Raw genomic sequence first — 26,862 nt, 5'->3', positions numbered from 1 at the left:
TTTGATGGTGGTTTCATCATGCAGAAATATAGAGCCTGATGCATCATTCAGACACTGTTTGTTAAGAAGGGCCCTGCAATTCTTTTTTTTTTTTTTTTTTAAAGTAGTGCAATTCGCGATGTGGTTTTTAAAAACGATCCTAACATTTATAGTGTGACTATTTTAAAAGGCTAGAAAAAAAAAATTGGAATCCATCATGGATTGTAGAATGCAATGTTTATATTTTGTGTGGTATAGTAAAAATTACAGAACAGAAAGGCTACCTGTTCCAGATATTGTAGGTTTCATCGGGAAGAGCCAGGGTTTCCCCATGCTGGCTCTGGAGAACTCTGGTAGCACCATTTCCGACTAACAAATTTTATTAAAAAGCATAAGCTTTCGGGAGCTGCAGCTCCCTTCATCAGATGCATGAATTCCAGGGAAGGAAGCAGAAAGCAGCAGTTCCTTCGCTGGGCAACAAATGAGACCTTTCTGGTTTCAGTTCACTTCTTTCTAGAAGGACAAACTCCTGCACTTGTTCTGTGTCATATATTTTCTTCATTAGATTCGTAAGGCCACCCAGTCATCAAATGACTCATGAGATCAGGTTGGTATCGTCATGGCAATGGCTCAACCTCTTGGTAGCTCCTAGTCACCCAGTTGACCGATGAGGCTGGAAAGTGCATCCTCTCAGCTCTTCAGTTGCCTTTTTCTAATTCTGCACTTTGTGGTATTCCTGCAGTGTGAAGATAATAGTCAAACTTCAAGTCAGGTTCTTTAATTTATATTTATTTATTGATATATCAAATTTGTCACCGCCCATCTCGTTAAAAAGCGACTCTGGGCGGTTTACAGAAAGGATAAAATCAGTTAAAATACTTAAGTAAAGTAAAAGACTTAAAAGAAGTCTTAAATAATAAATAGATTCCAAGAATAGCTCGGGGAGCGTCATCAGGGCGCCAGCCACCCCCAGGATCGACCATACCTCCCATCGCCCCACGCAAGCTGGCACAGCCAGGTCTTTAGCCCTTTCTGGAAAGCTGGGAGGGTAGGGGCCTGCCACACGTCTGGTGGGGGGAGAATATTCCATTAATTTAACACAATTAGAACTTCTGTAGCCATTTTGTCATTGACAATGATTGTTTCAGCACATTTGACTCCTTGGGACCTTATAGTGCACAAGTTTTAGCACAAGTTTGACTCCTTGTGACCTTACAGGGATGACCCTGGTAATTTCCTTAGCAACAAAACGGGGGATTTTTCCTTCCATTAGGGATTTTCAGCTTCCCAGTTGAAACTTGATGGTGCATAATTTAAAACACTGTTTCTTTTTTCTTGAAGGTGGATGCCCTGAAAAGTCAATGTGATTATGGCATTACCAACATCAGAATACACCATTGGGGGAGTAAAAATTCTCTTCCCATGTAAGGCTTATCCATCACAACTTGCTATGATGAACGCAGTAAGTCATATAGCAATGATTTTACAATATTCATTGTTAAGGTTATAGTTAAGCTTCTATAATTAATTGCAAGCAAGGACTTTCTCCAACTTCCTTGATCTTTAATGTCTTTCAACTTTTTAAAGTTTTGCTTGGTTAAGGTTTTGATTGTTGTTTTTCAAAAAAAAAAAAGCAACAGGATTAACTTTTAAATAATAGTGAAAATTATTGGCAACCAATATTCAGATCTCAAATTCAGGCACTGAGCCTACCTTGAAACTGAAGTTGGGAGCAATACAGCCTCATGTGGCTGGAAGCAGAAGATGGGCAGCCCTTCCCTTTTCATTAAACTATCTGTAGTTTTGTGTTATGTCAGAAGAACTGTAGATTAGTGAAACAAACAAGGATTGAAAAGCATAGTTCAATTTTGGCTTATTTTAAGAAACTTTAGATTCGCCATGACTTGATCTAGTTTAGACAGAAGAATGAACTGATAATATTAATATGTCTGATATAATGTGAATAACATCTAGAGCAGGAGTAGGCAACTTGTGGCATTCTGGATCTTACTGGCATATCTTACTGATATATGTTACCCAATGTGGCTATTGGGGAGTGATGGCTCATGTTGTAGTTAAGTAGCAGCTACCTCTTAAATGACAGCTATAGATAGTGTTGAAGAATTTTATATATTTCAAGTATCATTTCTTTTTAAATTTGATTATATTTATATTTTACCTTCCTTTTTCAAAAGTTTTTGTTGAGACTATTCGAATCAGAAATGGAAAGCTTTTTTTTTTTTTTACCTATTAGGGAGTTAGGATCCAATATTTCTCTCTGAGTGGAAATTGTGTTTGCTGTTGAAATCCCATGTTTTAAAATGCATAGCAGTTTACATTGCTTTTCAAATTCAATTCTGCTATTAATGAAATTAGGAAAACAGCTGAAAGCAACAGATAAATCCAATCTTTAGATTTTCTTAGTTGCCCTCTTACAGTAAAAAAGGGAAAAAGGCAGCTGCTGGTTGTTTTCCGTGCTGGCCAAGTTCATTTCCTTATTTGCAGATTGTGAAGGGGCTCAGCTCCAAGCAGCACTGCCTGTTGGAGAGTCCGACTGGAAGCGGGAAGAGCTTGGCGTTGCTCTGCTCTGCTCTGGCTTGGCAGCGGTCGCTCTCTGGTGAGACCTTGGGTGGGTCTGCTTGTAAGTGGATGCCATCAAAGACTCTGCTTCTGGCTTCACTCTTCCTGCTAATCCATGAGTTATTTATTTTTATTTATTGGTTAGATTTATTTATTTACATTTATTGGCTGCCCAACTCCAGTGGACTCTGGTGGCATACAAAACTAGGGAAAACATAAAAACAGGTAAAAACACTGAATCACCCAGGCAGCCCGGGCTAAATAATCTAATAGATGGCAAAAACAACAGCACAAAACAGAGGCCATTGAACAAATATAATCATCAACCCCAGCCCTGGCACCAAAGCCAGGATTTTAGATATATGCCCTCTTTTGTACAGGAGTGCAAAGTGGCATATATGATGCCTCCCTCCACCTGTTTTTTTTTCCAGTGCAACAGCCTTGGAGGTAGGCTGGCCTGAGAGAGAAAGTCCCCCAGGGAGCTTCTGTGGCTGTGGGGGGACTAGAACCCAGGCCTCCCTGCTTTTATTCCAGTGCCTTTATCATTGCAGCTCTCAAATTTTTAAAATACTGTATATGCTTGCAGATAAGCCCATCTCCAGATAAGCCTACCCACAAATTTTTACCATGAAAAATGTGCCGCTCGCGGATAAGCTGATCCTCAAAATTTTTGTATGTTTTTTCAATATTTTCTGAAAATATTTGTTTTAATATTTTATTTTCATATTTTGTATCAATAAATGTTGTTTTCCAGAACCCATTCCATTTTCAGTTTTCACAATGGGCATATCTGCGGGTAGTGCATTTTTCATGGTGTTTTGGCTAAAAATTCGGGCTAAAATTTGCAACTCTTGGAGGAGTTTAGGGAGGAAGGGCTAGTAGCAGAATATGCTACTTAAATCTCTCAGGAAGCTTAAAGCTCCTATTACATTCTTTAAACCTTCTCCCGAAGGGCCAGTTTTACTACTGGGGGGACAATAGGACATGCTTGATTTTGATGGCTCTGCAAAGTTTAAGGCACCCATTTTGCCTCTTAAAACTCTCCCAAGCCCCTCTCAAAGGGCCACAATTTTTGGCTCCACCCACTCTGGTACTGTCATGATCCCTTGTAGTCTTCAGGGGCCAAGATAATCTTAGTCTTCCCAAGGCCCAGTCCAGCATGCAAACAATTGCCCACCTCTCACTTACTTGCTGCCGAATGACTCCCAGTGTCCCTTTCAGGGATTTGGGGGCAATTTCTAGACGGTCCCAGGTTCCCCATCCCCTCCTAGACCAGTTCTGTCCCAGAGGACAGAAACAAAAATACAGCCAAGAAATTCCCACGGTATTATTTTAAAACATCTTGTCTGCTCTTTAGAAAAACTGCCTGATGCCTTATGCTCAAAGGACTGCAAGAAAACAGAGGTGTTGAAGCTGTGTCACTGCCTGTGCCATGCTAAATTCTCCACTCAGGATACAGAAGGAGGCAGCCAGAATACTTCTTCTTTCTTCCCCAGCAGTGCAGCGGAGACCCCCCCAGGCAGTGGGAGTATCTCAAGAAACAGAGGTATTGTCTTCTCTGAGAGGCTTTTAAGGGCACAACCATCATCTGTGTGTCTCAAGGGTCGTTTTTACCAGAGTTGTCATGTTAGAAATGACCTGAAAGGAGACAGAAGGAAATGAGTAGCGATTCATATGGACTAGCAAGATTGTGATCCTAATAGCAAGATTGCTGGAGGACATAGTAAGCAGAATAATTTGGGGTGGGCTGATAGTGGAGGAGAAAAAAAAAATCAATAGAAGCGAATATGTGTAGCTCAGGATTGAACTGTGGAGTGCTTGGGGTTCTCTGAGCTTGGCTGTTTTCTTGCAAATGTTTCGTTACCCGGCTAGGTAAGATCTTCGGTGCTAGAAGGGAATGGGGTTTGCTCTCTGTTTATATACAGTGGCCTGCCCTGCCAGTGTTGCTGGGGGTGTGGGTTTTGTTTTGTTTTATTTTTTCCCTCTGGTAGTTCCTTGATTAGGGTGTTGTTTACTGCTGATTGTATGTCTGGTGATAATCTTGGGGTTAATCTCTGCTTATCTGGGTGATGATTGCTGGCGAGGCAATCAGAAGACATGATGAAAACTCCTTAATCTCATAACACATGGACAGACTTAACCATAATTTCAGCTGGGAAACTGTCAGCATCTTAGACCAAGCTAAATCCAAAAATGCGAGGGAATTCCTGGAAGCTGGGTATTCAGACAAGGCAGCCATCCACAGGCACATAGAGATAAACAACATCTACACACTATTCAAAAGAGACAATAGAAAGGAAAACAAAAGACCAGAACTTCTCCTCACCAGCAATCATCACCCAGATAAGCAGAGATTAACACCAAGATTATCACCAGACATTCAATCAGCAGTAAGCAATACCCTAATCAAGGAACTACCAGAGGGAAAAAAATAAAACAAAGCCCACACCCCCACCAGCATTGGCAGGGCATGCCACTGTATATAAACAGAGAGCAAACCCCACTCTATTCTAGCACTGAAGATGTTACCTAGCCGGGTCATGAAACATTTGCAAGAAAACAGCCAAGCTCAGAGAACCCCAACCCACAAAAAAAAAAATCAACAGGTGTTTCACTTTGACGTAAGCCTCCTAGAGTTGTTCAGTGAAGCAGCATACAAATAAACAGCTATAATTGTTGTAGCAGGGATATAAAAATGTCAGGTATAACTGTGCTGTCAGTGTGGTGCTTGAATTATAACAGATTGTGGAGTCCTTTTTGCTCTCTGAGCTTGGTTGTTTGCTTGCAGACGTTTTATTACCTAAGTAATATATATCATCAGTGCTGGCAAGTGTGGGGTTTGCTCCCTGCTTATGTACAGTAACTTGCCCTGCCAGTGTTGGTGGGGTGTGGTTTTCTCCTTGGTAGTTCCTTGATTCGGGCATCGTTCTCTGCCTGATTGTTTGCCTGGTGTTAATCCCTGCTTATCTGGGTGTTGGTTGCTGGAGAGGATGTGTTCTGGTCTTTTTTTTCTTTCTTAGCTTTTTTATTGTCTCTTTTGAATGGTGTATAAATGTGGTTTATCTCTGTGTGTCTATGATGGCTGGTTTGTCTGAATGCCAAGCTTCCAGGAATTCCCTTGTGTTTTTAGATTTAGCTTGGTCTAAGACGCTGACAGTTTCCCAATTAAAATTGTGCTTGAGTCTATGTGTTGTGAGATTAAGGAGTTTTCATCATGTCTTCTGACTGCTAGTTGGTGTTCATGGATGCACTCTGTTAGTCTTCTGCCTGTCTGTCCTCCATAGTGGCTGTGACAGTCCTTACACTGTATGTTGTAGATGACCCCTGTTTTTTCTTCTTGGGCTACTGGGTCTTTTGGTTTGCTTAAGATGTTTTGGAGGGCTTGAGTTGGTTTGTGTGCTACGGTGATGCCGTGTGGTTGTAGCAGCCTGTTAGTTGCTTCTGAGATGTTTCTGATGTATGGCAGTGTATTTCTTTTCATAGCTTGTGTTGGTAACAAAACGTCTACAAGCAAACCACCAAGCTCAGAGAGCACCAAGGACTCCACAGTTCAACCCTGAGCTACAGATATTCCCTTCTATTGTAACAGGTTTCTAGAAAAGGGTTTGTTTACCCCTAAGTGTTGTTAAAAATACTGTATTTCAATGTCTTTGTCACTTAACTAACCAACCTGACAGAATTGTGGTGAGGCTTAACTGCATATTAGAGCATAGATAGGATTCTTTTAGATCAGGGCACGGAATTTAACTATTGTAGTCTGATTGAGTTTTACTTGTTTGCTTGTTTTAGTTGTTTGATTTCTCTCCTGATAAATTCCCAAGGTAGCCTACTGTAAACAACTAAATTGAGCACAATGTCTTTGGAGTTACCTGTTTCTCCTCTAAGGCAGTGTAACTTTCCCCCTCCATTTTTACTCCCTCCTTAACTCCCAGGTTATGTTTTTCTGTTGAATAGGATATTTATAAAATTGATCCCCCTTTTGCAGACTCTGTTTGATGTATTGTTCTTGCAGAGGGTGTCTCAAGAATTACACTGGCTTCGAAACTGTCTGCCAAAAAACAAGCCTCATTCCACGAAGAAGACGACAGTGATTTTAAAATAGACAGGAAAAGGATTCGTTCACTCGAAATGGAGCAGCAGGTGAGCAAGATAGATAACTAGTAAAATGACTCTATCATTGAACAAGCCTGTTTAATTTTCCATCAGCAAGTAAAGTAAAACAATGTGCCATTTAGCTGGGTTGACCTAGACTAGTCAGCTAGGCTAGACTGTAGATTAGATGACTAGTCTAGGTCGACCCAGCTAAATGGATTGACTGTAGATTGCCTCTTTAAATGTTTCTCCCAGTATTTTAATTACTGATATTTGTTAAAACAAAAAATTCTTTTAAAGCATGTCTCTGATAGTTTGTTTTTTTTTTTAATTGTTTTAGTCATTTTAGCTTTTAATCATTTAGTCAACTGATTTGAAACACTTGCACCTGACGAGTCTTGATTAAGATGTGTTTTGGAAGCAAAGAATACTGTGAGATAACTGAAAAAAACAATACATTCTTATTCATGGTTTCTTATACCAATGAACTGGGTTTATTTGTTACTGGAGGGCCTGTGTGGTTTGTAGCATCTATTGCCAATTTAGCTTGGTACATCAGATCCATCCATTCCTCTACAGCAGTGTTTCTCAACCTTGGGAACTTTAAGATGTGTGGACTTCAACTCCCATGCTGGCTGGGGAATTCTGGGAGTTGAAGTCCACACGTCTTAAAGTTCCCAAGGTTGAGAAACACTGCTCTACAGGGATAGGTTGGCCTCAGTGGCAGACATCTTGATAACCCCAAGACTAGCTTCCTATAATGCATTCTATAGGAAACCAGAAGCTACAATGCATGAAGAATACAGTGGTTAGCTAATGCCATCCTTCCTGTGTATTATAGCTAATATATATATATATATATATATAAAAACAACAGCCAGATCCAAGGCCTTGGCTTTAGCTTACAAAGCCCTAATTAGCTCTGGAGCACCATAAAGAACATCTCGTGTTTGCCAGCCTTTCAGGCCCAATGCTCTTCAGGGAAGATCTTTCTCCCCATGCCATGGCCTATGATGTGCTACTTGGTGCAAAGGAAGCCTTCCAAGGAGCTCTTGTGCTTTGGAGTGACCTCATATCTTCAACTCTCCCAGCCCTATATTGCTGTTTCTCTTTCTAATGGCTTGTTTTTATTTTGACAAACATTTTATTTTGGGGATAAAAAAGATTGCTACTTAGACTTTTAGCTTCCTGAATTCAAAGGTGTGTTTGTGTGGCTTACAGGCGAGAAAACGACACCGGCTGGCCCAAGGAACACAGCTAGTTGATGCTTTGGAAGTTTATGAACAGCAGAAAAATGGAGAATTGACTGTGACTTTGGGAAAAAGTGTCCCTTTGTCACTTAAAACAGTAAGTGTGGGGATGCTAAGTTTTGAAAAAACGAAATTAAAGACCAATTGCATTGGTTTGGAAGAGCTGAGTATGAAGGTTCAGCAGTGTGAAAAGGCTTTTGTATTTTTTTGAGCAGGACCTCTTATTCTAGGTACTGCTTTAAAACTAAGATGGGCCTTTTGCTGTCTTCAGCCTGGCACACTTTATGGGCAAGAGACTTTCTGGCTGAAATTTTATGCTTTTATGTACGTTTATGAAATTTTATGTACGTTTCCCTCTCGCTAGTACCTCATTACTACTTCTCTGAAAGACCCCTAGGAGCCAATATTTGTATTTTCCTTCACCTTTTGCCTTTTTTAAATGGTGGAAATTTTTTCACAATTTGAACATTGACCAGTTCATATTTTTGTGTGTGTGTATGTGTGTGCTTGGTTATTTAAAAGTGCAGTTTTATACACATCTCCTGTTCACAGTGGGTATAGGATTAGATGAACTGATGAAATTACTATAGTAGGATTTGAGATTAAAGACGGAATATAGGTTTCTGGAGCAGTGCCTCTGCCTTTGCTCAGGATGGGAAGTTTAGACTTTTTCTATGGGGCGCTAACCATTCTGGGTTCCACCGATTAAACAGTGCCATCTGTCAGGATCCCAGAAGTGCACCTTCTCTGTAGCAGCGCCTGCCCTCTGGAATGAGGTTCCCTCCGAGATTCGAATGGCCCCACCCTACTGTAATGGTATTTCGAAGGGCCCTGAAGATGTGGCTCTTCGCCCAGGCCTTTGACAAGGATGACTGACCCCCTTTTTCTTCCTTTTCCTTGTACCCATCTGGTTGGTTTTCTCTGCCATCTCTGTTCCTTTCTTTTGTGTTGTTTTTGTGTATTGTTTCCTTGTTTTTAAATGTTTTTAACAATTTGTAACTACCCAGAGTTGCTGGGAGCCAGGTGGTTTTAATAATAAATATAAATAAATAAATAAATAAATAAAGACAGCAGAAGAGAAGAAAAAGAACTGGAGAAAAGCACAAAATATAAAGACTTGCAAATAGAAGTAGAATGACTATGGCGAAAGAAAGCAAAGATAGTGCCAATAGTCATAGGCGCCTTGGGGGCAATCCCAAAACATCTGGAGCACACTTGAAGACCATCGGCATTGACAAAATCACCATCAGTCAACTGCAAAAGGCAGCTTTACTTGGAACAGCTGCCTTTTGCAATTTGACAGTGTTCCTGCGATACCTTTAACACCGTCAAACAACATCTGCCTATCCCAGGTCCTCGATAGGTGGATAAAAATGCCTAATCCAGTCTAAACATCTGGCTGACTGTGCAACCAACCATAATAATTCTGTCCAAAGCTAGCTAACATCTAAGCAGAACAAGAAATATATGATATATGTAAGACTTAAGGGATGGACAGTAGTTGGAGATTATTATTTATTTCCTGTGGATTAATTAATTATTACATTATTTCCTGTGAAATGAATCAGCCTTCCTGTTTATGTGTTTGAAAAAGATCTTCAAGATTTCTTTGACCAAAACAGTTCCAGCTGTGAGCAAAAAGTTGAATTCAGAGAATCAGGCTCCAATGGTTCTGAAGGTCAGGAGGTGGGCAAACAGGATTGCAACCCCAGAGTAGCTAATTCTGTTGTTTTCTGTGCTAATTTGCTTTGCTGTTTAATGTTCTTGCCTTAGACTAGACTCAAGCTCCTAGACTCAACTGTTAATCCTTTGAGATTAACCAAAAAAGACTATTTGTATGCACAAATAAACCCGTTAATCCTTAGTAAACCTTTCCAGCAATTTGGTGACCCTATACCTACTTAGCCACTCTGTTCTTAATCTTTTAGAGGTTTTGTCCTCAGAGGGTCAAGCTGGGGTCAGAAGCCAGCTCCCCTTCAGTGGTTCGGCTCCTCTTGACATTGTGTCTGCCAGGGACTTGGGCCTTTGGGATCATAGTCTGCTTCATCCGCTGGAAGATTCTTCAAGGGTTTGTGACACTGTTTTCCAGCCAGCGTACTTGGGACTGTGCACTCAGACATGAGACTTTGCCAGCAGTGGCAAACAGTTCTTTAGAATTCCTCAGTCTTCATAGCTCTTTATCGGCCCATATGCATTTGATGGAAATGCATTTGCTTCCAAAGTTTTGAGTAGGGCTGTGCTTTGATTCCAAAAAGGTGTTTCCAAGCTTGCAGGGGTGCAAAAATACCACTTGTCTGCAGCTCTTTAAAGCAGCTGCATCTTTTCCTGGAATCATGGCAGTTGCAGAGGGCGGTTATGCAATCTTGGCAGACTATGTGGCTGCTTTAAAGAGTTGCAGACGTGTGTGCTCTGAAACACCTTTCCTGAATTAAATAGCATTCTAACCCTTTCCTTACTCTGTTGGATGTTTGCTGTACAGTTCAATACTCATTCATTTTCTCTGTTTGACTAGATGAGTGTTTCTCAACCTTGGCAACGTTAAGAGGTGTGGACTTCAACTCCCAGAATCCCCCAGCCAGCAAGCTGGCTGGGGAATTCTGGGAGTTGAAGTCCACACCTCTTAACGTTGCCAAGGTTGAGAAACATTGGACTAGACCATCTCAATTTACTTCTTTCATACTGGTCACTCATTTTTGCATTTAAGCAATATTCTTTCAGCACCCATTCTTCCTTGACCCAATTTTTGTTTTAGGGGTGCACCTAAAAAGCACCTCATTCCCACTACATTCAGCTTTCTTTTATGTTTCTCCCAGCATACCCAATTCTCAGTTCCCTCACTTTCCTGAAACAAAGTGAACTCTTACAACACTTTCATTTCTTTCAGCATACATTCATTCCTCACAACAAACTGAACACTACCTGCTATCTTTCTACCAGCATTTGGCCAAAATGTTTCCATTTCCATCGATGATAAACTTTCTGTCAATTTTCTTTATCTATTTGCATACGTTTGTTTGTTTGTTAATTTAATTTATATGCCGCCCATCTCCCCCAGAGGGTGACTCTGGGAGGCTCACAGTTAAAATCTGAAACAATAAAAAAATGAAAATATAAATATCCATATTAAAATAACTAGTAACAATTCTATATAAAAAGCCTATATACAATTCAAGATGATGGGGGAGAGCAGTGCCGATCATCCCACCAGCCAATTCCAACAATGCGAGGCCCCCAGGCCATCTGGCATAGCCGTGTTTTCAGAAGTTTTTGTTTTTGCCATTTATGTAGAAATTAACTCTATTTTCCTTGTCAGATACAACTATCTTTTTTTAACACATTGATTTTCAGATTCATGCTCTTTGCTGCATTGTACAGTCCACCACTTGCTGCAGATGATTTGGGTTCTCAGCCAACTAACACAGCTACATAGATTTATCTTTACATCCCCAACTATCATACCTCTAATGCCATCACAAGCACTCCCTATACATTTATGTGTAAGTACATTAAAGCTAGGGAACATGACACATCCTTATCTTACTCCTATTCAACACTGAAATATTAAGCGTTCCATTTATTCTCATATATGCTGTACGTCTATTATATGCTGCACTTACATTCACAAGCCAAACTTTAATTCCATATTCACACAAAGTATTCCATAATTCAAGCTATTCACTTTATCATACACTTTCTCTAAGCCAACATACAGTATATACATAACTTTTCTTTATCATGTGTTTCTCAGTATTTTCTTCCTAATGCAAGTAAATTTCAAAACTGCTTTGTCAATTAGTAGTAGTTGATCAGCACACTTCTGATTTTGGTGTCTATTAGGTCAGTGGTACACTATTTTGTTCCATGTTGTATGGATGTTGTAGATATTTTTATGATGGCTAGTCTGGTGGACAGAGTCCATCACAAAATACCAATTTTGTAAGAAGGCAAGTGAGAGAGATTGCTCCCTGTAACCCCTTCTCATCTCCAGAAGGCCTCCTACAACCTCAAGTGGTCATACTTCCAAAGAAAGTAGTGGGTTGCAGCAACCCACCATTTATTATCTCTTTGAGGCTCTCTGGTGTCAGAATCATCCTTGGTTGGTTTTGCAGTCTTCCCATGCATGTGTTTATTTTTAATTAAAGGGAACTTTAAAAAAATCAGGTGAATCAGGAAGCTTGGTCCATTAAAAGGAGAAATAATTGGGTATTGAGTTGATGACCCCTGGTCCAAAGTAAATATTACCCCAAGAGTTTCTTGGCTATCCCTTCGTATTGCTGCAATATTCCTGCTGATGTTGTCCTTTTTAAGAGAATAGGTTGGGTAAGATCTTTGTATAGCTGAGAAAAGTGTCTCCAGACACACACACACACACACACACACACACACTGCTTTGTTTATCCCTCTGCTTTCCTAATCTTTTTTATGGTAGGAAAAGTTTTCTCTGTGTTTGGAGGTATGGCAGGCTATGGTGACAAATACATGGACTATTCCCAACACAGTGTTTTTAGGTGCATGTATTCTGTGAGTTAATGACCTTAGCTGCCACATTGACTGGATGAGTTGGGCAACCTGTATTGATTTTTGCTGTTGTTCTCAATGTCTAACCAAAAACCAGTGACTGTACAATTAAGTTGTTTCCATAATTTGTTCTCTGGCCACAGTGGAGTTGAGAATGATGGGAAATCAATAGGAATTCCTTCACAGGAAGTGACTCCGGGTAAATGGTGTCCCTTTGGATTCCAGAGCGGCCCCATTTTTCTCCAAGTTTTGAAGTAAAACACAGTTTTAAAAATGTATTTATAACATCTTTTTCGTGTCTCCTGGCTGATCCATTTTGATTTGTGTTTCCTGGAACAAAAAGGTGACTTAGACATTAGACATTAGACATTAGACTTAGACTCATTGTTTGGTTTGGGGTTTTGGATTGTGAACTCCCTGGTCTCCTTTATGTGATGAAACTCTCCCCCAGTAGCATAAGTACAGTGATGGTAAGGAGAACAGCCACCTTGGGGGCTGCAGGTACTGGGGAATCTGCCAAGCTCTTCCTTGCTGACTACTCCTTGCCACAAATTTGTCTGGGTGAGGTTGGGCTACCATATCTAAGGAGTTGGAATTGCTGGCATGTCTTTGTTGCCATGTTTAGCATTCTCTAGATTTCAATAACCCACATATGATAGCCCAAGAATTGGGTCCCAATAGGAACCATAGTGGAAGAATGGTATGGAAGGAAAGCGAGAGCAAATAAGGAAAGAGCTGCTACTATTACCACCTCCTCTGGTGCCATCCCAGGTTGGCTTTACCTCTGAGAATGGAGGTCACAGAGGCCCTGGTGGTTTCCCTGGCATTGATTCCTGCCCATTCTTTCCTTGCTCTGCTCTTCCCCCCTGTTTTTGAAGGAGGAGAGAGAGAGAGAGAGAGAGAGAGAGAGAGAATCAATCTACAGGGTGCAGGTCACTGGATGACCACTGGGTGGCAGCAAAGTCATACAGTACAGTAAATTCTTTGCGGCCATCCAATGGCCATCTGAGGTTTTGCAGGCAGATGTTTTATCCTTAAGAGATACTATCAGGCGGCTGAGTAGAAGGTCTTCTGTTGGGAGCAGGTATGAATGCTGCTGCATTTTGAACAGGAGTTGAAGAGTAGTTTCCCCTTGACTCTAATGATGATGGAAGGGATAGTTTGGGTGACTGAAGAAGTTGGTGCCCAGCTCTCTCACCTTAAGCCACCTCAGCTGTCCCTGAGGAACACAAAGCGATAAGGTTCAGACAATATGACAAATTGCAGACTGTTGGCTGCTCACTGGAGGAGTAAACGGAAAAGAGGAATACGTCAGGTTCAGCCCAAAAAACTCCACGGGACGGTTCTGGAATTGCTCAGTTACTTTATTAGCTTGCACCTGCTAGACAGAATTTCGCCAGACTAACTCTAACTCCCAAAGTCTGCAGCTAAACACTACGAATTCCTTAGGGTGGTGCCAGTCTCATTCTCTTTGCTTTCACATGCTCAGGCTATGGGCTGAGGAGATGCTTTTCCCCATGACCTTGAACCTCCTCATCCAAGCCCTCCATCACAAATATAGATAGTCCTTGCTTAATGACCACAATAGGGACTGGAAAATTTGTCATTAAGCAGGGTGGTTGTTAAGTGAAACATGTGACTGCACCTGATTTTACAACATTTTATGGTGGTCATTAAGTGAATCACATGGTTCCCCGTTGATTTTGCTTGCCAGAAGCTGGCTGGGAAGGTTGCAAATGGTGATCATGTGACCAGTGGGACACTGCAACCATCATAAGTGTGAGCTGGTTGCCAAGCGCCTGGATCACTTTTTTTAGTGCTGTCATAACTTCATAAGGCCGCTAAATGAATGGTCATTAAGTGAGGACTACCTTTATGTGAGTCCAAAGGAAGAGTCAGGCTGTTCCTGGAACAATCATTAATTGCAGCATTAAGTGTTATATGTGTGAATGAGCTATCACGGGTAGGACTTTCACATTTTTTGCTTTAATACATTATAAAACCTGCATCTGATCAACACCTATGTGAATTAGAGCCCGTAGCCCTTTATGAAGCAAAAGCAATTGTAGGATTATTCCTTTACAAGTGTTGGGTCCTTGCTCACTAGTATCCGTTTAAGCTTTTAGAACCAGTGAAAGGAAGGGAGAACCCTTTTAAACAGGTTTTAGTAATTTCTTATTACTAAAGAAGAGACCAGGCAGTGTTCTAAAGCTGTTCCTTTAAGTAAATGCTTCAAATAAATAAAAAAGGACTGAATCGTTTTGAGATTCCATTAAATGCAAATGGGACAGATTGTCTGCCAAGGTAATTCACATTGATTTTTCCTCCCTCTTCACTGAAAACAAGTCAGCATAAAAATCTGGCCCTGTAAACCAGTGCATAAACTTTTAATAATATCTTACTAGTGTGAATCTGTTTTGTTTAACACAGAGTAGAGGTATTGACTGGGATCCAGAGCAGCCTGCTGGAAATGCTAGAAATGTGGGTAGATGGCTGTCACTCTGTTCTTCCCCTGCATAGTGGCTTTAATTTGTGCAATAAGAAAGGAAATTACTGAGGGTTTTCGTTGTCCTCTTTCACCAAAATAACAGTGCAGTCCTTGGACTACAGCAGTGATTCTCAACCTTTTTGAAGCTGCCGCCCCCCTAAGGAGCAGAAAATTTTTCAATGCCACCCTTTGGGGAGGGGGGGGGAGTTACTGAATTATAAAAGGCAAAAATTTTAAGTAATTTTTTTCAATAGACTTACACACCAAATTTGTTCGATTTAACTCGATACTTTTGCCCTGGAAGGTAATTGCATTCCTTTTATTAAAATTAAAATGACTAATGCAAAAAAAATGAAGTGAATGAAAAGCAACTCAAGAAACACGGGTCAAATCAAACATTCATATTGAAAGGACGCTCAATGCACGCACTGTGATTAATTGCGCGGGAAGACAGCTGATGCACGCGCTGTGCTGGTTGGGATCGGAGAAGAATCGTAGTGTCAAGTTCTTCAAGGTCATCCTACCTAGAATACAAATTCGTCTCACCATTCTTAGAAGTGCGTGAGGGCAGCCGTCGCGTAAGCTCGTTTTATTGCTGGTACAAATGGTGTAAACCAGATAATCGATTTAATAAATTTTTGGGGGAGTTTTAAAATTAAGTTCAAATGCCAAAACATGCCCACCGCCCCCCTACCGCCCAAAACAGGTTCACCGCCCCTCAGCATCCTCCCACCGCCCCCCGGGGGGCGGTACTGCCCCCGTTGAGAACCAATGGACTACAGTAAGTCGCAGCTTGCTGTAACTGATATGGTATTAGGGTAGATTCCTCTGTGGAACTGCAGTGTGCCCGTTGATCTAAAGTGGGGATAGTGAGAGGGGATATTTGGGGGATTGTCTAAAGGAGGAGTGAATGGCATGGTCAGGTTGGCCAGTGAATTGGGTATCAGGAGCTGGAATCCAAAAATTCAGTGCCCCTGGAAAAAAGAGGAGCAAGATAAACATGTATTTAATTGAAATGAGAAAATTAAAATGAATGAACCAAATGCGGGAAATGCACATGTTTACTTCTCCCCTTTCCTTGTTTTATCATATTGAATATTATATTTCAGTTGCAGATTTTAGTAGGCTTGCGGGGGGCTCCTTCAAGGTTTTTAGAGGTTGCCTGTGGCCTGGCCACAACTAGGTAATATATTATTACAATTATTTATAATCTCCCTTTCAGATAATCATCCTTTCAAAGCAGGTTACAATCATTGTAAACAGTTGTATTTAAAAATTCAGTACAGTAAATATTACTTTAAAACCATGAGTTTCTGCATGTCCCGTGTGCTTCAACAGGGAGGGGACACTCAAGGTCCCTTCTCTGGAACAATGTCTCCTTAAGGCACCCAGGAAGTGTGCCTTCTGGGTGATAACCCTGCCCTTTGGAGCCAGCCCCCCCCCCCCCCCCCATATACAGTGCAGGCTTTTCTCAAGGCCCTTGGGTCAAGATAAGTAGAATTCTCAATTGGTGAGATATAGTATATTTAATTGCTTTAGTGGCATGCGTTATTTTTCTTTTCTTTTCATGATTTTGTACACTGCCCTTTCATTTTTTCCACACAATCATATTTACTGCTCTTTCTGACAAATGTTTCAAACCATATGTAAAATCGGTGTTTTTTTCTTCTTTTGGTGAATGTTTTGTTCATCGCAAACTTAGGTTTTGTGGAGTCCTTGCGGTTCTCTACGCTTGGTTGTTTTCTTGCAAACATTTTGTTACCCGGCTAGGTAACATCTTCAGTGGTAGCTATATAGCACTTATAAAACTTAGGTTTTATATCTTGACACCAATAAGAAGCCAAATTGTGCTATTTATTAAGCTGTGCATGTAATAATATCTTGCTTGGCAGAAGGGGACCTGTGTTAGCGGGCTGAACATTTGTAAAATTTGAAGTCCATCAAACTTTGGAATTTCATTTCAGATCATTTTGAGGACCAGCAGGGGGTACTGTTGGTTTTCAGATGCAAACCCTTTAAAAAAAAAACCAACATTAACCCACTCAGTTTCCTGAAAAATTATAAGGCAAACCCATGATTGCTGAGGCAAGCCAGGGCAGATATAGGTAGCTGCGGTAAACCACAGTGTGATGATTTGTATATACACAGTATTTTATCTTGTTGAACAGGCTCCAGAATTATAAACCGTTAATAAAAAATAATAATATTGGCCACTGGCAGCAGAAGACTACTTCTATTTTGAAGGGGCAAAGTATGGTTTCACTGTCTATTCACAAATTTCACTGATATTTGAAATCAGAAGCAAATTGATGGAATGGTTACTTGCACTTTTCCCAATAGTTCAGAACTCATACTATTGCAAATGGGTGTTAGGAAATAGAGCAGTGTTCCTCAACCTTGGCAGGGTTGAGGAACACTGAAATGGAGCACTTGGAGTTGAGTTTAATTTTTGTTCTATTTATTTACTTAATTTGTATACTTCCGAATCCAGAAGGCTCTGAGTGGCAGTCAAAGGATGAGAAAAACTATTTTGTAATGTTCATAGACAGTGACTCAGAGTACCCCTACCTTTTAATCAAGAAGACTACATGTTTGTATTAATGTTTTTTCCCTAATAATTACCTTCATCTTCTTGTTTTGTTTCTCCCAGAAAAAAACAAAGGAAGAAATTGTTTGTTTCTAGTGGAAAGTTATATAAAAATAGTGTTTGGACTAATGTACAAACATTAAAAACCATTAACACCCATCAGGAAATCCTGGCCGTGTCCACCTCTGTCCAAGTCACCAGTAAAGTATAGTGTGTAGCTGCTGTGGGATTAAACAGCTGATTTAGTGTAGTGGAGAAAATAAATCTAAGAAATAAAATGGAAATTGCACCCTTTTCCTCCCTGATCTTTGGACACAAGCAGGGTCAAACCCAGTTCCTCTCTTTGCCTAATCCTATCAGACCCAGATTGACCCTCCCTGCCCCAGACAAAGCCCCTGCCATCCCATCTGGACCACAGAATGGAAGCCTCCCTCACCAGCTCACAGCCCAGCCATTACAAGGGACTTGCAACCTAGAGAAACTGCAACCTTCCATCTTCCTATCAGCTGATGACCTCTACATTCCATCTCCTTCACAATGCACTTCCCCAGCTCTGCTGCCCTCTTGAAAGGCCCATTTTGCCCAACAATAGAAATAATCCCAGATACATGGACAAGGACCTGCCTAGCTTCCCCAAAACTGGCCAGACAATCAGATCCCTGGGATTTCTCGCCTTGTAGCCCTCAACTTCTATCAAACGTTCTGCTTTTCCATTGTTCAGGGCCTCTCTTTCTTGTAAAGCAGGCACCCAGTGATTGATGTGATAAACATGGTTCTTCTCGTCAGAGTTGTGCTCCTTACGTCGGCAAAAAAGTCCACAACATTAGCACAGGCTTTCTCTGTTTTGGGACATGCATCTTTACTAGCTTTCCTAGATAATATCAGTAATTGGACATGAGATCTTTTTCATGTAAAACTATGGCTTCTTCTTTAGGAAATTGCCTTGTAGTAACTTAAACAATTGATCCTTATAGTAACTTAGACAATTGATCCATCTAGGGTTATCCCATGATTTCAGGCAGGGATCTTTCCCAACACTGCCTGAAAGTGCTGGCCTTTAGGTCTGGAACTTCCTCCATGGCCAGTGGATACTGGAGTAAATCATGTAGAAAAATATTGTCCAGAGAAATTGCTGGAGTACCTTTCAGTTGCTAATCTTCAGCTGCACATTTACCTTTTCTCTTGAAATGAGCTCTATTTGGTAGCGATTCTAATGTTTCTAAGAAAAGGAGACAAAAGTGAGAACTAGGATAAATCCATAGGCACACCCTCTGCTTCTGTTCCCTTTTTGATCCTCCACAACAGATGAGTATTGTGCCAATCTGGTGTTTGTTGACAATCTATCCTTTAATGGATGTTTTTCTTTCTCTTCTGCTCTTATACTAACAATATCTTATAGAAGGAGGGCTATGCACAACAGACCCTTTTGAAAATACGCAGATGTTGGTTTGGAGATCCTCCTTTGTCCTCAATTCATAGGGCATGTATTTCCAGCACAACAATTAAAAGCATATTTATTCAGTTAAAAGACTTGTCATCCATTTCAGAAGAAGGGAAGAAGAATGGAGAGAGAAACTGACAGTTGTGTTGTTTTGAACAGGGCTGCATGTACATTAACAGTTAAAAGGGTGCTACGCTCTTTTGGTTGGGCGTGATCTTTCATCTTAAAACAATGGCTGTTTTATAAAGTAGACCTTTGCATGTATCTGGGACTTGGCAGCCGAAGAAGATTTCAGAGAATTCGAAGAGAACTGATATAATTCAGTAAACATAGCCCATCTGCGCATTTCTGCATGTAAACTGCAGTGGTCCCCCAGATACATTTCAACATTTCAAAAAGATATTGATCAACAGTTCTCTTCCCCCATTGACTCAGTTACCTATATCTGTGCTAACTATTTATGACAACTCAACGGACCAAAAAGGAAAATGAAGAACTTTCTTTATCCAATCACCTACAAAGGTGATTTGAACTAAGTTAATGGCTACTGAGTGTTGATGGCAGCTCTAATTACCTTGTTGGAGACCCCTCCTAAGAATCCACGTATGTCTGTATATCTATCCTTACTTATTTACTTACTTGCAGAATTTCTAATCCGCCCCAATCTGCAAGGCCTCTGGGTGGCTAACGAAACCCAAAACAATAAGAATAAGACCTAACCTAGAAAAACAAAATACAGTACATCGCTATATACGATTCATACGAATCCTCTCCCTGTGGTGATTCATAAACAAACCAAACCAAAAGACCGACTGGAATAGTATTGATTTTAGTTGTTTTCTAAATACAAGCAGGTAGAGCTGTGGGGCACTCAGGGGGTGGGGGAGTTTTCTAGAGGGTAGGCATGCCCCTGAGAAAGCATGTCACCTTAGCAGTAAATAGTTACTATTCTATACATACTTATCTAATATAAGTATTATTCAGATACCTATATATTTCTAATACACTTACATAACTATCATGTTTTTCTAACCTGCTGTATTTTGTATAAATGAGTCCCATGTTTCATATTTGTCCATACAAAGTCTACATCTGTAGGCAATCCGCTCATAGGTGGCAAGTGCAATCAGGTCTTCAATCTATTGACTAAATGAGGCCATACATTTATCTTTCCAATGTTGCTGTATCGGTCTTTTGGCCATAGTAAGGGCACGGAGAATCCATTTACGTTGTCCAGTTGTCACATTCCATGTGCTAGGTATCTACTTCAAGAGAATATTATCCTCTGAAAATTTTAGCTTTTGTCGCACAATTGTATTTATATAATCCACTACTTTCTCCCAAAACAGTAATTGTAGAACATTGTAAAAACATGTGTCTTAAAGAAGCATTATATTTTTTTTCTTTTTTCCTTTGTTGTATTTTCCACTTTTTAAAAAAGCACTTTCTATGGGGTTTTTTTTGACAATATATGTATTTCTATCATAACTATTTTTGTGTTTTGTTGTTTTTTTCTTTTTGTCATTATTTTAAAAGCAATAAAATAAAAAGAGAGAGAGAAAGCATGTACCTCCATGCACCTCTCAAGAAGAGAGGAATCAACAAGTCCTCTCTACCTGTTTTGACTTGACAGGTGGATTCCATTCCTACAAGGTGTTTCCTGATAAATCCTGATACTGTCCATGTAGGGCTTTAACAGCAGTAAAATAACTTTTGAGCTTAGGTGTGTGTGGTTGGAAATCCAAAGGCTGTAGATGTTCCTTGCTCTGGGAACCATCCTCAGCATGACATTTTCAGAGGACATCAAGTTAGGGGGATCTGGTGATACTGAAGGAGCAAATCATGGTTCAGAATGACCTTGACAGACTTGGATATTGGGCCAATCCAACAGGTTCTGCTGTGACTGCATCTGGGTAAGAAAAAGCAAATGTGTAAGTATGACTTTGGTGGCAAGGTAGGAAGATCTGGTCTGTGACAAGAGTCTAGGAGTGAAACTGGCAAAAATAAGTCTTCAAAGGACACCAGCTCCAATAAAGAAATTTATTGTAGGAAAGTGATGAATCCATTGTGAAAGAATTCCTGCAACAGCCATGCATTAAATGTACACCCTATCAAAGTTCAAATTATTGCTCCTGTTTCTCCTGCCTGTGCAGCATAGTAGGCTTGAAGTTGCTTCTTTTGGGCAGGAGGGACTCTCGTTTTGGTTAATGGACTAACTGGTTTCAGCCTGTTTGCTTGTGACCTTCTTAGATCTGATTCTCACAGTATCTTGCAGCTGTTTAAAAAGCCAGCACATCTTGGATGGCTTTAACAGAAGCATTTTGTCCAGATAATGGAAGATAATAATTCTATTGTGTCAGAGCATAATTGGAGGACTGTGTCAAGTTCTGGGCCCCACACTAAAAGAGACATGGAGAAGCTGGAGCAGGTTCAGAGAGAAGAGCTTCCAGAACGATAAAGGATCTGAAAACCAAGTCCTATGAGGAATGGTTAAAAGATCTCTGTGTGTTAATCCTGCAAACAAGATTGCAAGAGGGGAGATCTGATAGAGGTCTGCAAATATCTAAGGGTGTCATGGGCAAAAGGGGATAGATCTGTTCTTTATGAAACAGAGCAACATCACATGACATTTTTGTTCTTTAATTTTATACTATTTTGGTTCTCATATTGCATTAAACTATACAGGTAGTCCTCACTTAACAATGGTAATTGGGACTGGCAACTCTGTGGTTAAGCAACATGGTCATAAAGCATGATGTCATGTGACTGCACTGACTTACAACAGCAGTTGCAGCAGTCCCAGTTGCTGCTGTTAGATGAATCCCGCACGGTCACAGTGTCCTGCAATCACAAGATTGTCATTTGTGACCTCTTGCCGGCATCCCCATTGACTTCGCTTGTCAGAAGCCAGCAGTGAAGGTCACAAATGGCAATCATGTGACTGTGGGATGCTGCAACGTCATAATTGTGAGCCAGTTGCCAAGCACCCAAATTGTGATCACGTGACTGTGGGATGCTGCAATGGCCACCACTACGAGGGCTCTTCGAAGGCCCCCTCATTCAGTGCCGTCGTAACTTCGAACAGTCACTGAACAACTGGTCATTCAATGAGGACTACCTGTACACTGTTTTGTACAGTGTGTTTTGTGTGTTTATTTTATTGTAGCTGGTTGTGCAAATCTGGCCATTGAACTTTGTAAACCAGGGTTTGTATCTGAGCAAGTTGGGTGAACCAAGCTGATTATTGTTTATTTGGCAAACTGTGGCCTACTACAACATATGAACCTGATCACAGCATTTGACTTTTTCTGTATACCAAAATCAGTTTGGAAAGGCTGTATGGAAATGTTAGCAAAACTCTTCTTCTTCTAAACACATCAGATTCCAGCAGAAGCTCCAATGACATCACCATTTTGATGGTGTCACGGAAATGGTGCAAATTACATAATTTGCATCATGACACATACAACATTACTTGCCCCTGTTGCTTCCCACAGCGGATGCTCATGTATAAACATTCTAGTTCTCAGGCAGTAGCAGTGGTGAACCCTAATGGGTGTCTTGACTTTGATATCTTTCAACTGTCACTGTGTTCTGGGTCTTCTACTCAGATAGGACCAAATCTTAAAATAAGAGGTAGTTCAGATGATGGTTCTAAAAAAGATCAGCTGCAGATTAAACAATTAAGTCCAGGAACCCGATCCTGATCCATAAGTGTAATCAGGTCCCATCTCCTTTAGAGCCCAGTTAGCCCATAGTAGACAGAGGCTCTTGGAGATTCTACTTCATCCTTGATTCCTTTCTTGATCCCTTCCTTCATACGAAGTCTTGAAACATCTACCTATTTGTAGTGCCCTTCAGAATCTGCTGAGATCAGTGGAGTTCCTGCATGTCCCCTGGATTGGACAGCCCAGTAATGCAAGAGCATATATTGACCCACTCTTCCAGTTTCCCCTTCAACTGCACATTCAGAATTGTCCCTAACCCCAGAAAACAATGGAGATGCAGGTCAACTCTGTTAATTAATTCCACCAAAGTGTGAATGCTCTTGTAATCTTTTCTCCCCAAGAAACAGGGGTGGTTGCATGAAGGAATCCCTATGTACCCTAGGCAAGAAAGTAAATAGTAAATGGAGAAGCGTGTAACAAGCACTTAGGGTATCAAGAAACAGCTGTGAAAAGGATCTAGCTTAATGTGCTTGCCTGTTGCGGTTTAACATATTGCTTACCAGCCTCACAAAGGGGGCTGAGGGATTTCAGTTACACATTCCAGGAGAATGGCAGCCTATGACAATCAGAGTCCAGGCTTTTGGGCGGGCGGGCTCACCACCAGTGGGATGAGGAAAGTTGTGGATTTGTATTACATTCTGCCACCTGACCCAGCATCTGATGCTGGGCTCCTGCTGATTGATGTCCTGAATGAGTTCTTTGAAGGGAGTCCCAGCTTAATTAAAATGTTTGCTTGGTTAGCGGTGATCTGTGAAGCTCTTGATAAATATTGAATTGGGTTCATCTGCTGGTTACTGCCAGTGGATAAACAGATGCTTTGTGCTGCTTAATCAAGAAGCGAAGGCTATTTTTTAAAGGAACGTTTTCAATAATGCCACTTCAGGATCTTAGCAGGGTGTACTTGTGTGAGATTTCGCACACCCGGCATTCACCACCGAGCCAGCTTTGTTTCCATGATATGTAGCTTGGGGGCTTGGAGAGGTATTGAGAAAGCTCTCTTTGCTTTTTAAGTAAACCCTGCCATTTGTTTTGCCTCCTTTTGCATTTGAGTTTGCATTCTGGTTCTGAAGTTTCAGTTCTTTGGCATTGACTTTCTAAGCTGGCTTATCCTGGGCACTCCTGCTCTTCAGAACAAGCAAACTATAGAGCTGCATTGGCAATGGAATATCTCTCCTCCAGGTTTTCCTTCTTGATGGTGGTTAATGTCAGCAAAGGGAAGAACTTTAGGGAATCTTCTCAAAATGTAGAGATTGGCTGAAATCTGACCATTGTATTTCTTACCCTGACTTACCCTCTGTCATTCCAGGTTCTTTTGTTCTTATTCAGTCCTCCAGTAATTTTGACTCACTTGGCTTTTTTAGTTTTGTAGGAGAGAGGATTTTGTGGTTTGAAAGAGGTATCATGGGAAATTCTTAGTTTTCTTCGTAGGGTTGGATAGGTTGGTCAAATCTGGAATTACATAAGACCCATAATTGTGCTGTTAGCACCCTTCATATTGATTTGGGTTTAGGAGTCCATAGCTCCATTCAAGTTATTGAACTTTTTTTTCTTCCTAGCATTTTCCCATAGGTGCAGGATCCACTTTTTTGGATCAACTGAATGTTGATCCATTGGTTGCGACAGGAATTTACCGACCAGCATGTCACCTGAGCCTGACATTGTGGGCTGAGAGTGACTGGCCCAAAGTCACCCAGCTGGCTTACATGCCTAAGGCAGGACTAGAACTCACAGTCTCCTGGTTTCTAGCCTGGTGCCTTAACTTCTAGAGCAGGGTTTCTCAACCTTGGCAGCTTTAAGACGTGTGGACTTCAACTCCCAGAATTCCCCAGCATGCTGGCTGGGGAATTCTGGGAGTTGAAGTCCACACGTCTTAAAGCTGCCAAGGTTGAGAAACCCTGCTCTAGACCAAATTGGCTCTCTAAGACCAAACTGGCTCTCTAGATTCAATTCAAGATACTGAATTTTGCACACACATTCCCTCTGGAGAATGTAGCAAAAGCAAGTTTTCATTCTAATCTTGGAGGGGAGAAGTAGTGACCATTGCTCTCAAATATCTCAGAAGCTCTCAGATACAAAACTGGAGAACATAAGATGTTCCTTTATTCCAAGTCAGACCATGGATCCATTTTGTTCAGTATTAGCTAAGCTTCAGCTGGCAAATGGGACCTTTTCCATTCTTACCTGGAGAGATGGCACGGAGATAGCCCCAGTATTTGCATTGCTTCCAAGGAGCCCCTAAAGAAAAAATTAACTATGGTGATTGTGGTCACCCAACCATTCTCTGCCTCCAAATTTCATAAGAGATTGGGACTACCATTTTCACACTTTATCACCAAGCTGTCCTACACTCATGGAACTAGGAAAGATGTCAGAGATCTATCCCTGCCTTTGCAAGTCAATGAAAATTTATAGACTCCCAGTTGATTTCTGCCCAGCTAGAAGATTAGCCCACTTAGCTAACCTTGGCTGATCTAAACAAAACAAAACAAAAAAAAACCCCTAAGAGTCAGACCTAACTACTAGTTAGATGAGAGATCACCAGCAAATCCCAGGATTATAGTTTACACTGGGAAGTTGGAACAAACTCCTGAAAAAAAGCAATGAAAAGCCACTTCCAAGAAAATTACATAGGCACCTCCGTCAAGTAATCATAACTTGAGCTTGACTAGAGGAGGTCTTCAGCTAATTGTTCTAAATGCTGCCTAATCTCACTAAATTGATATCACATGTAGGAAGAGGTAGTAGTGAAGGATGCTATTTTAAAACATGTTTATTCCTACTACTTCATATTATCAAATATATGATGGTTTTGGACAAGCACTTTTCAGTTTGTTAAAGGTCTTAAGCCTGGACCTTCTCTTTGCAGAATGGCAGGAAGTCACAGAAGGCTTTTATTTATACCCATAGCCCTCACTGATGATTAAAGCTTGGTAGATGCTTGTGGACCTTGTTGTCAAATCAACTTACTTTTTGTTAGCTTGGTTGATATGAAAGAAAAGCATATTTGCTGTCACTTTTCATAGACTCCTTTCTTTTAACCAGTGCATAGCATTTCAAAGGGCATCTATTAATTTAAGTTTTATCAGACCCTTTATTCTCCCTGACCAGAAAATGTAAATGTTCACAGTCAACTGGTATAACTGGTTTAACATCATCTGTAAAATTGTTATAATCCAATATTTTTTAATGATACCATAATTTTTTTAATGGGTGCAGTTTTATTTTTCTGTTCCTTTTAAACATAATTTGTTTTAAATTTAGTCAACTTTATTGTGAGATGCAAATATTCAGGGGTATATCCTTTTTTAAAAATGGAAGAGGAGAATGAAGGGAAGAAGCTCCTCGCTATAATACTATATAATGCTAATGCTATGCTATGCTATGGTATACTTATTTATTGTATTTATATAGCTGCCCAACTCACATAAAGTGACTCATAATACTAGGTGAATATTTTTGGGCAGCTAGACCTTAAAGGTTTTGTTTTGGGGTTTAAAACATCTATAGCTTTCAGAAATGTTATGTCCACTGTAGAACAATTCCATGTTATTTTACTGGTGATGATAAAATTGAGCTGCAAAGTTCTAATAGTGAAATGAGGAATAAAAGCAAAATATTATATCAATTTCAAACCTTTTCAGAAAACCTGAAGGCTGTTCCTGATAAGTTTTGCTGTCTTTATTTCATAAGTTTCATAATATTTCTAAAAATTCTCACTGTCAGTTACATTTAATTCTCCCCACCCCCCCATAAAACTTACATCAATATTTTTACCAAAAGTCAATTACATGTTTCGGTTGTCTTGTCTTGGATTACAAAACCATCTATTCTCCCTTGAGTCAACTCCAAGGGAATTGAGCAGAGGATACCAGAAATAAAAAGATGAACCCGTTGCCCCCAAAACACACATCTGATAAAATGGGCTATGGTCTGTGAATGTTTCTGCCATATTAAACATTGATGTGTTTGATCTTTAAAGTTCTTTGATGCTTATATTTGATTGACTTTTCATAAATAGGATTTGTGAGGTAAAAACCACAGAGGTCAAATTTGTTCTCGGTTGTTGAGATGGAGATGACACCATGGGGTGGGTGTTGGCTTTGGGGAGGGGCAGTGGGACTTTCTATTTTGAGGTGGAGCCCACTCCTCTGTTACTCCATTATGTCCTCAAACCACCTGCCCTATAGACTAGTTGCTGA

At 40.5% G+C, this 26,862-nt stretch overlaps 1 protein-coding gene across 1 annotated transcript in view; it reads left to right on the top strand.

Annotated features, from left to right (window-relative positions):
* BRIP1 (BRCA1 interacting DNA helicase 1) overlaps positions 1 to 26,862 on the top strand; it is a 112,716-nt gene that overhangs the window by 3,373 nt on the left and 82,481 nt on the right. The window contains exons 3-7 of the mRNA XM_025166061.2: positions 1,321 to 1,441; positions 2,485 to 2,596; positions 3,917 to 4,105; positions 6,572 to 6,699; positions 7,873 to 7,998. Coding sequence (XP_025021829.2) covers positions 1,349 to 1,441; positions 2,485 to 2,596; positions 3,917 to 4,105; positions 6,572 to 6,699; positions 7,873 to 7,998 — 648 coding nt within the window. The 5' untranslated portion in view covers positions 1,321 to 1,348. The remainder of the gene's footprint in view (positions 1 to 1,320; positions 1,442 to 2,484; positions 2,597 to 3,916; positions 4,106 to 6,571; positions 6,700 to 7,872; positions 7,999 to 26,862) is intronic.

Source organism: Python bivittatus, unplaced genomic scaffold, assembly GCF_059951505.1.
Source record: "Python bivittatus isolate LINGU-HERP-01145 unplaced genomic scaffold, Pbiv_v1 ctg000690_np1212, whole genome shotgun sequence".
NCBI classification, from domain to species: Eukaryota; Metazoa; Chordata; class Lepidosauria; order Squamata; family Pythonidae; genus Python; species Python bivittatus.
The sequence above is the reverse complement of the archived record's forward strand: the minus strand, read 5'-3'. Positions and strand labels throughout refer to the sequence as shown.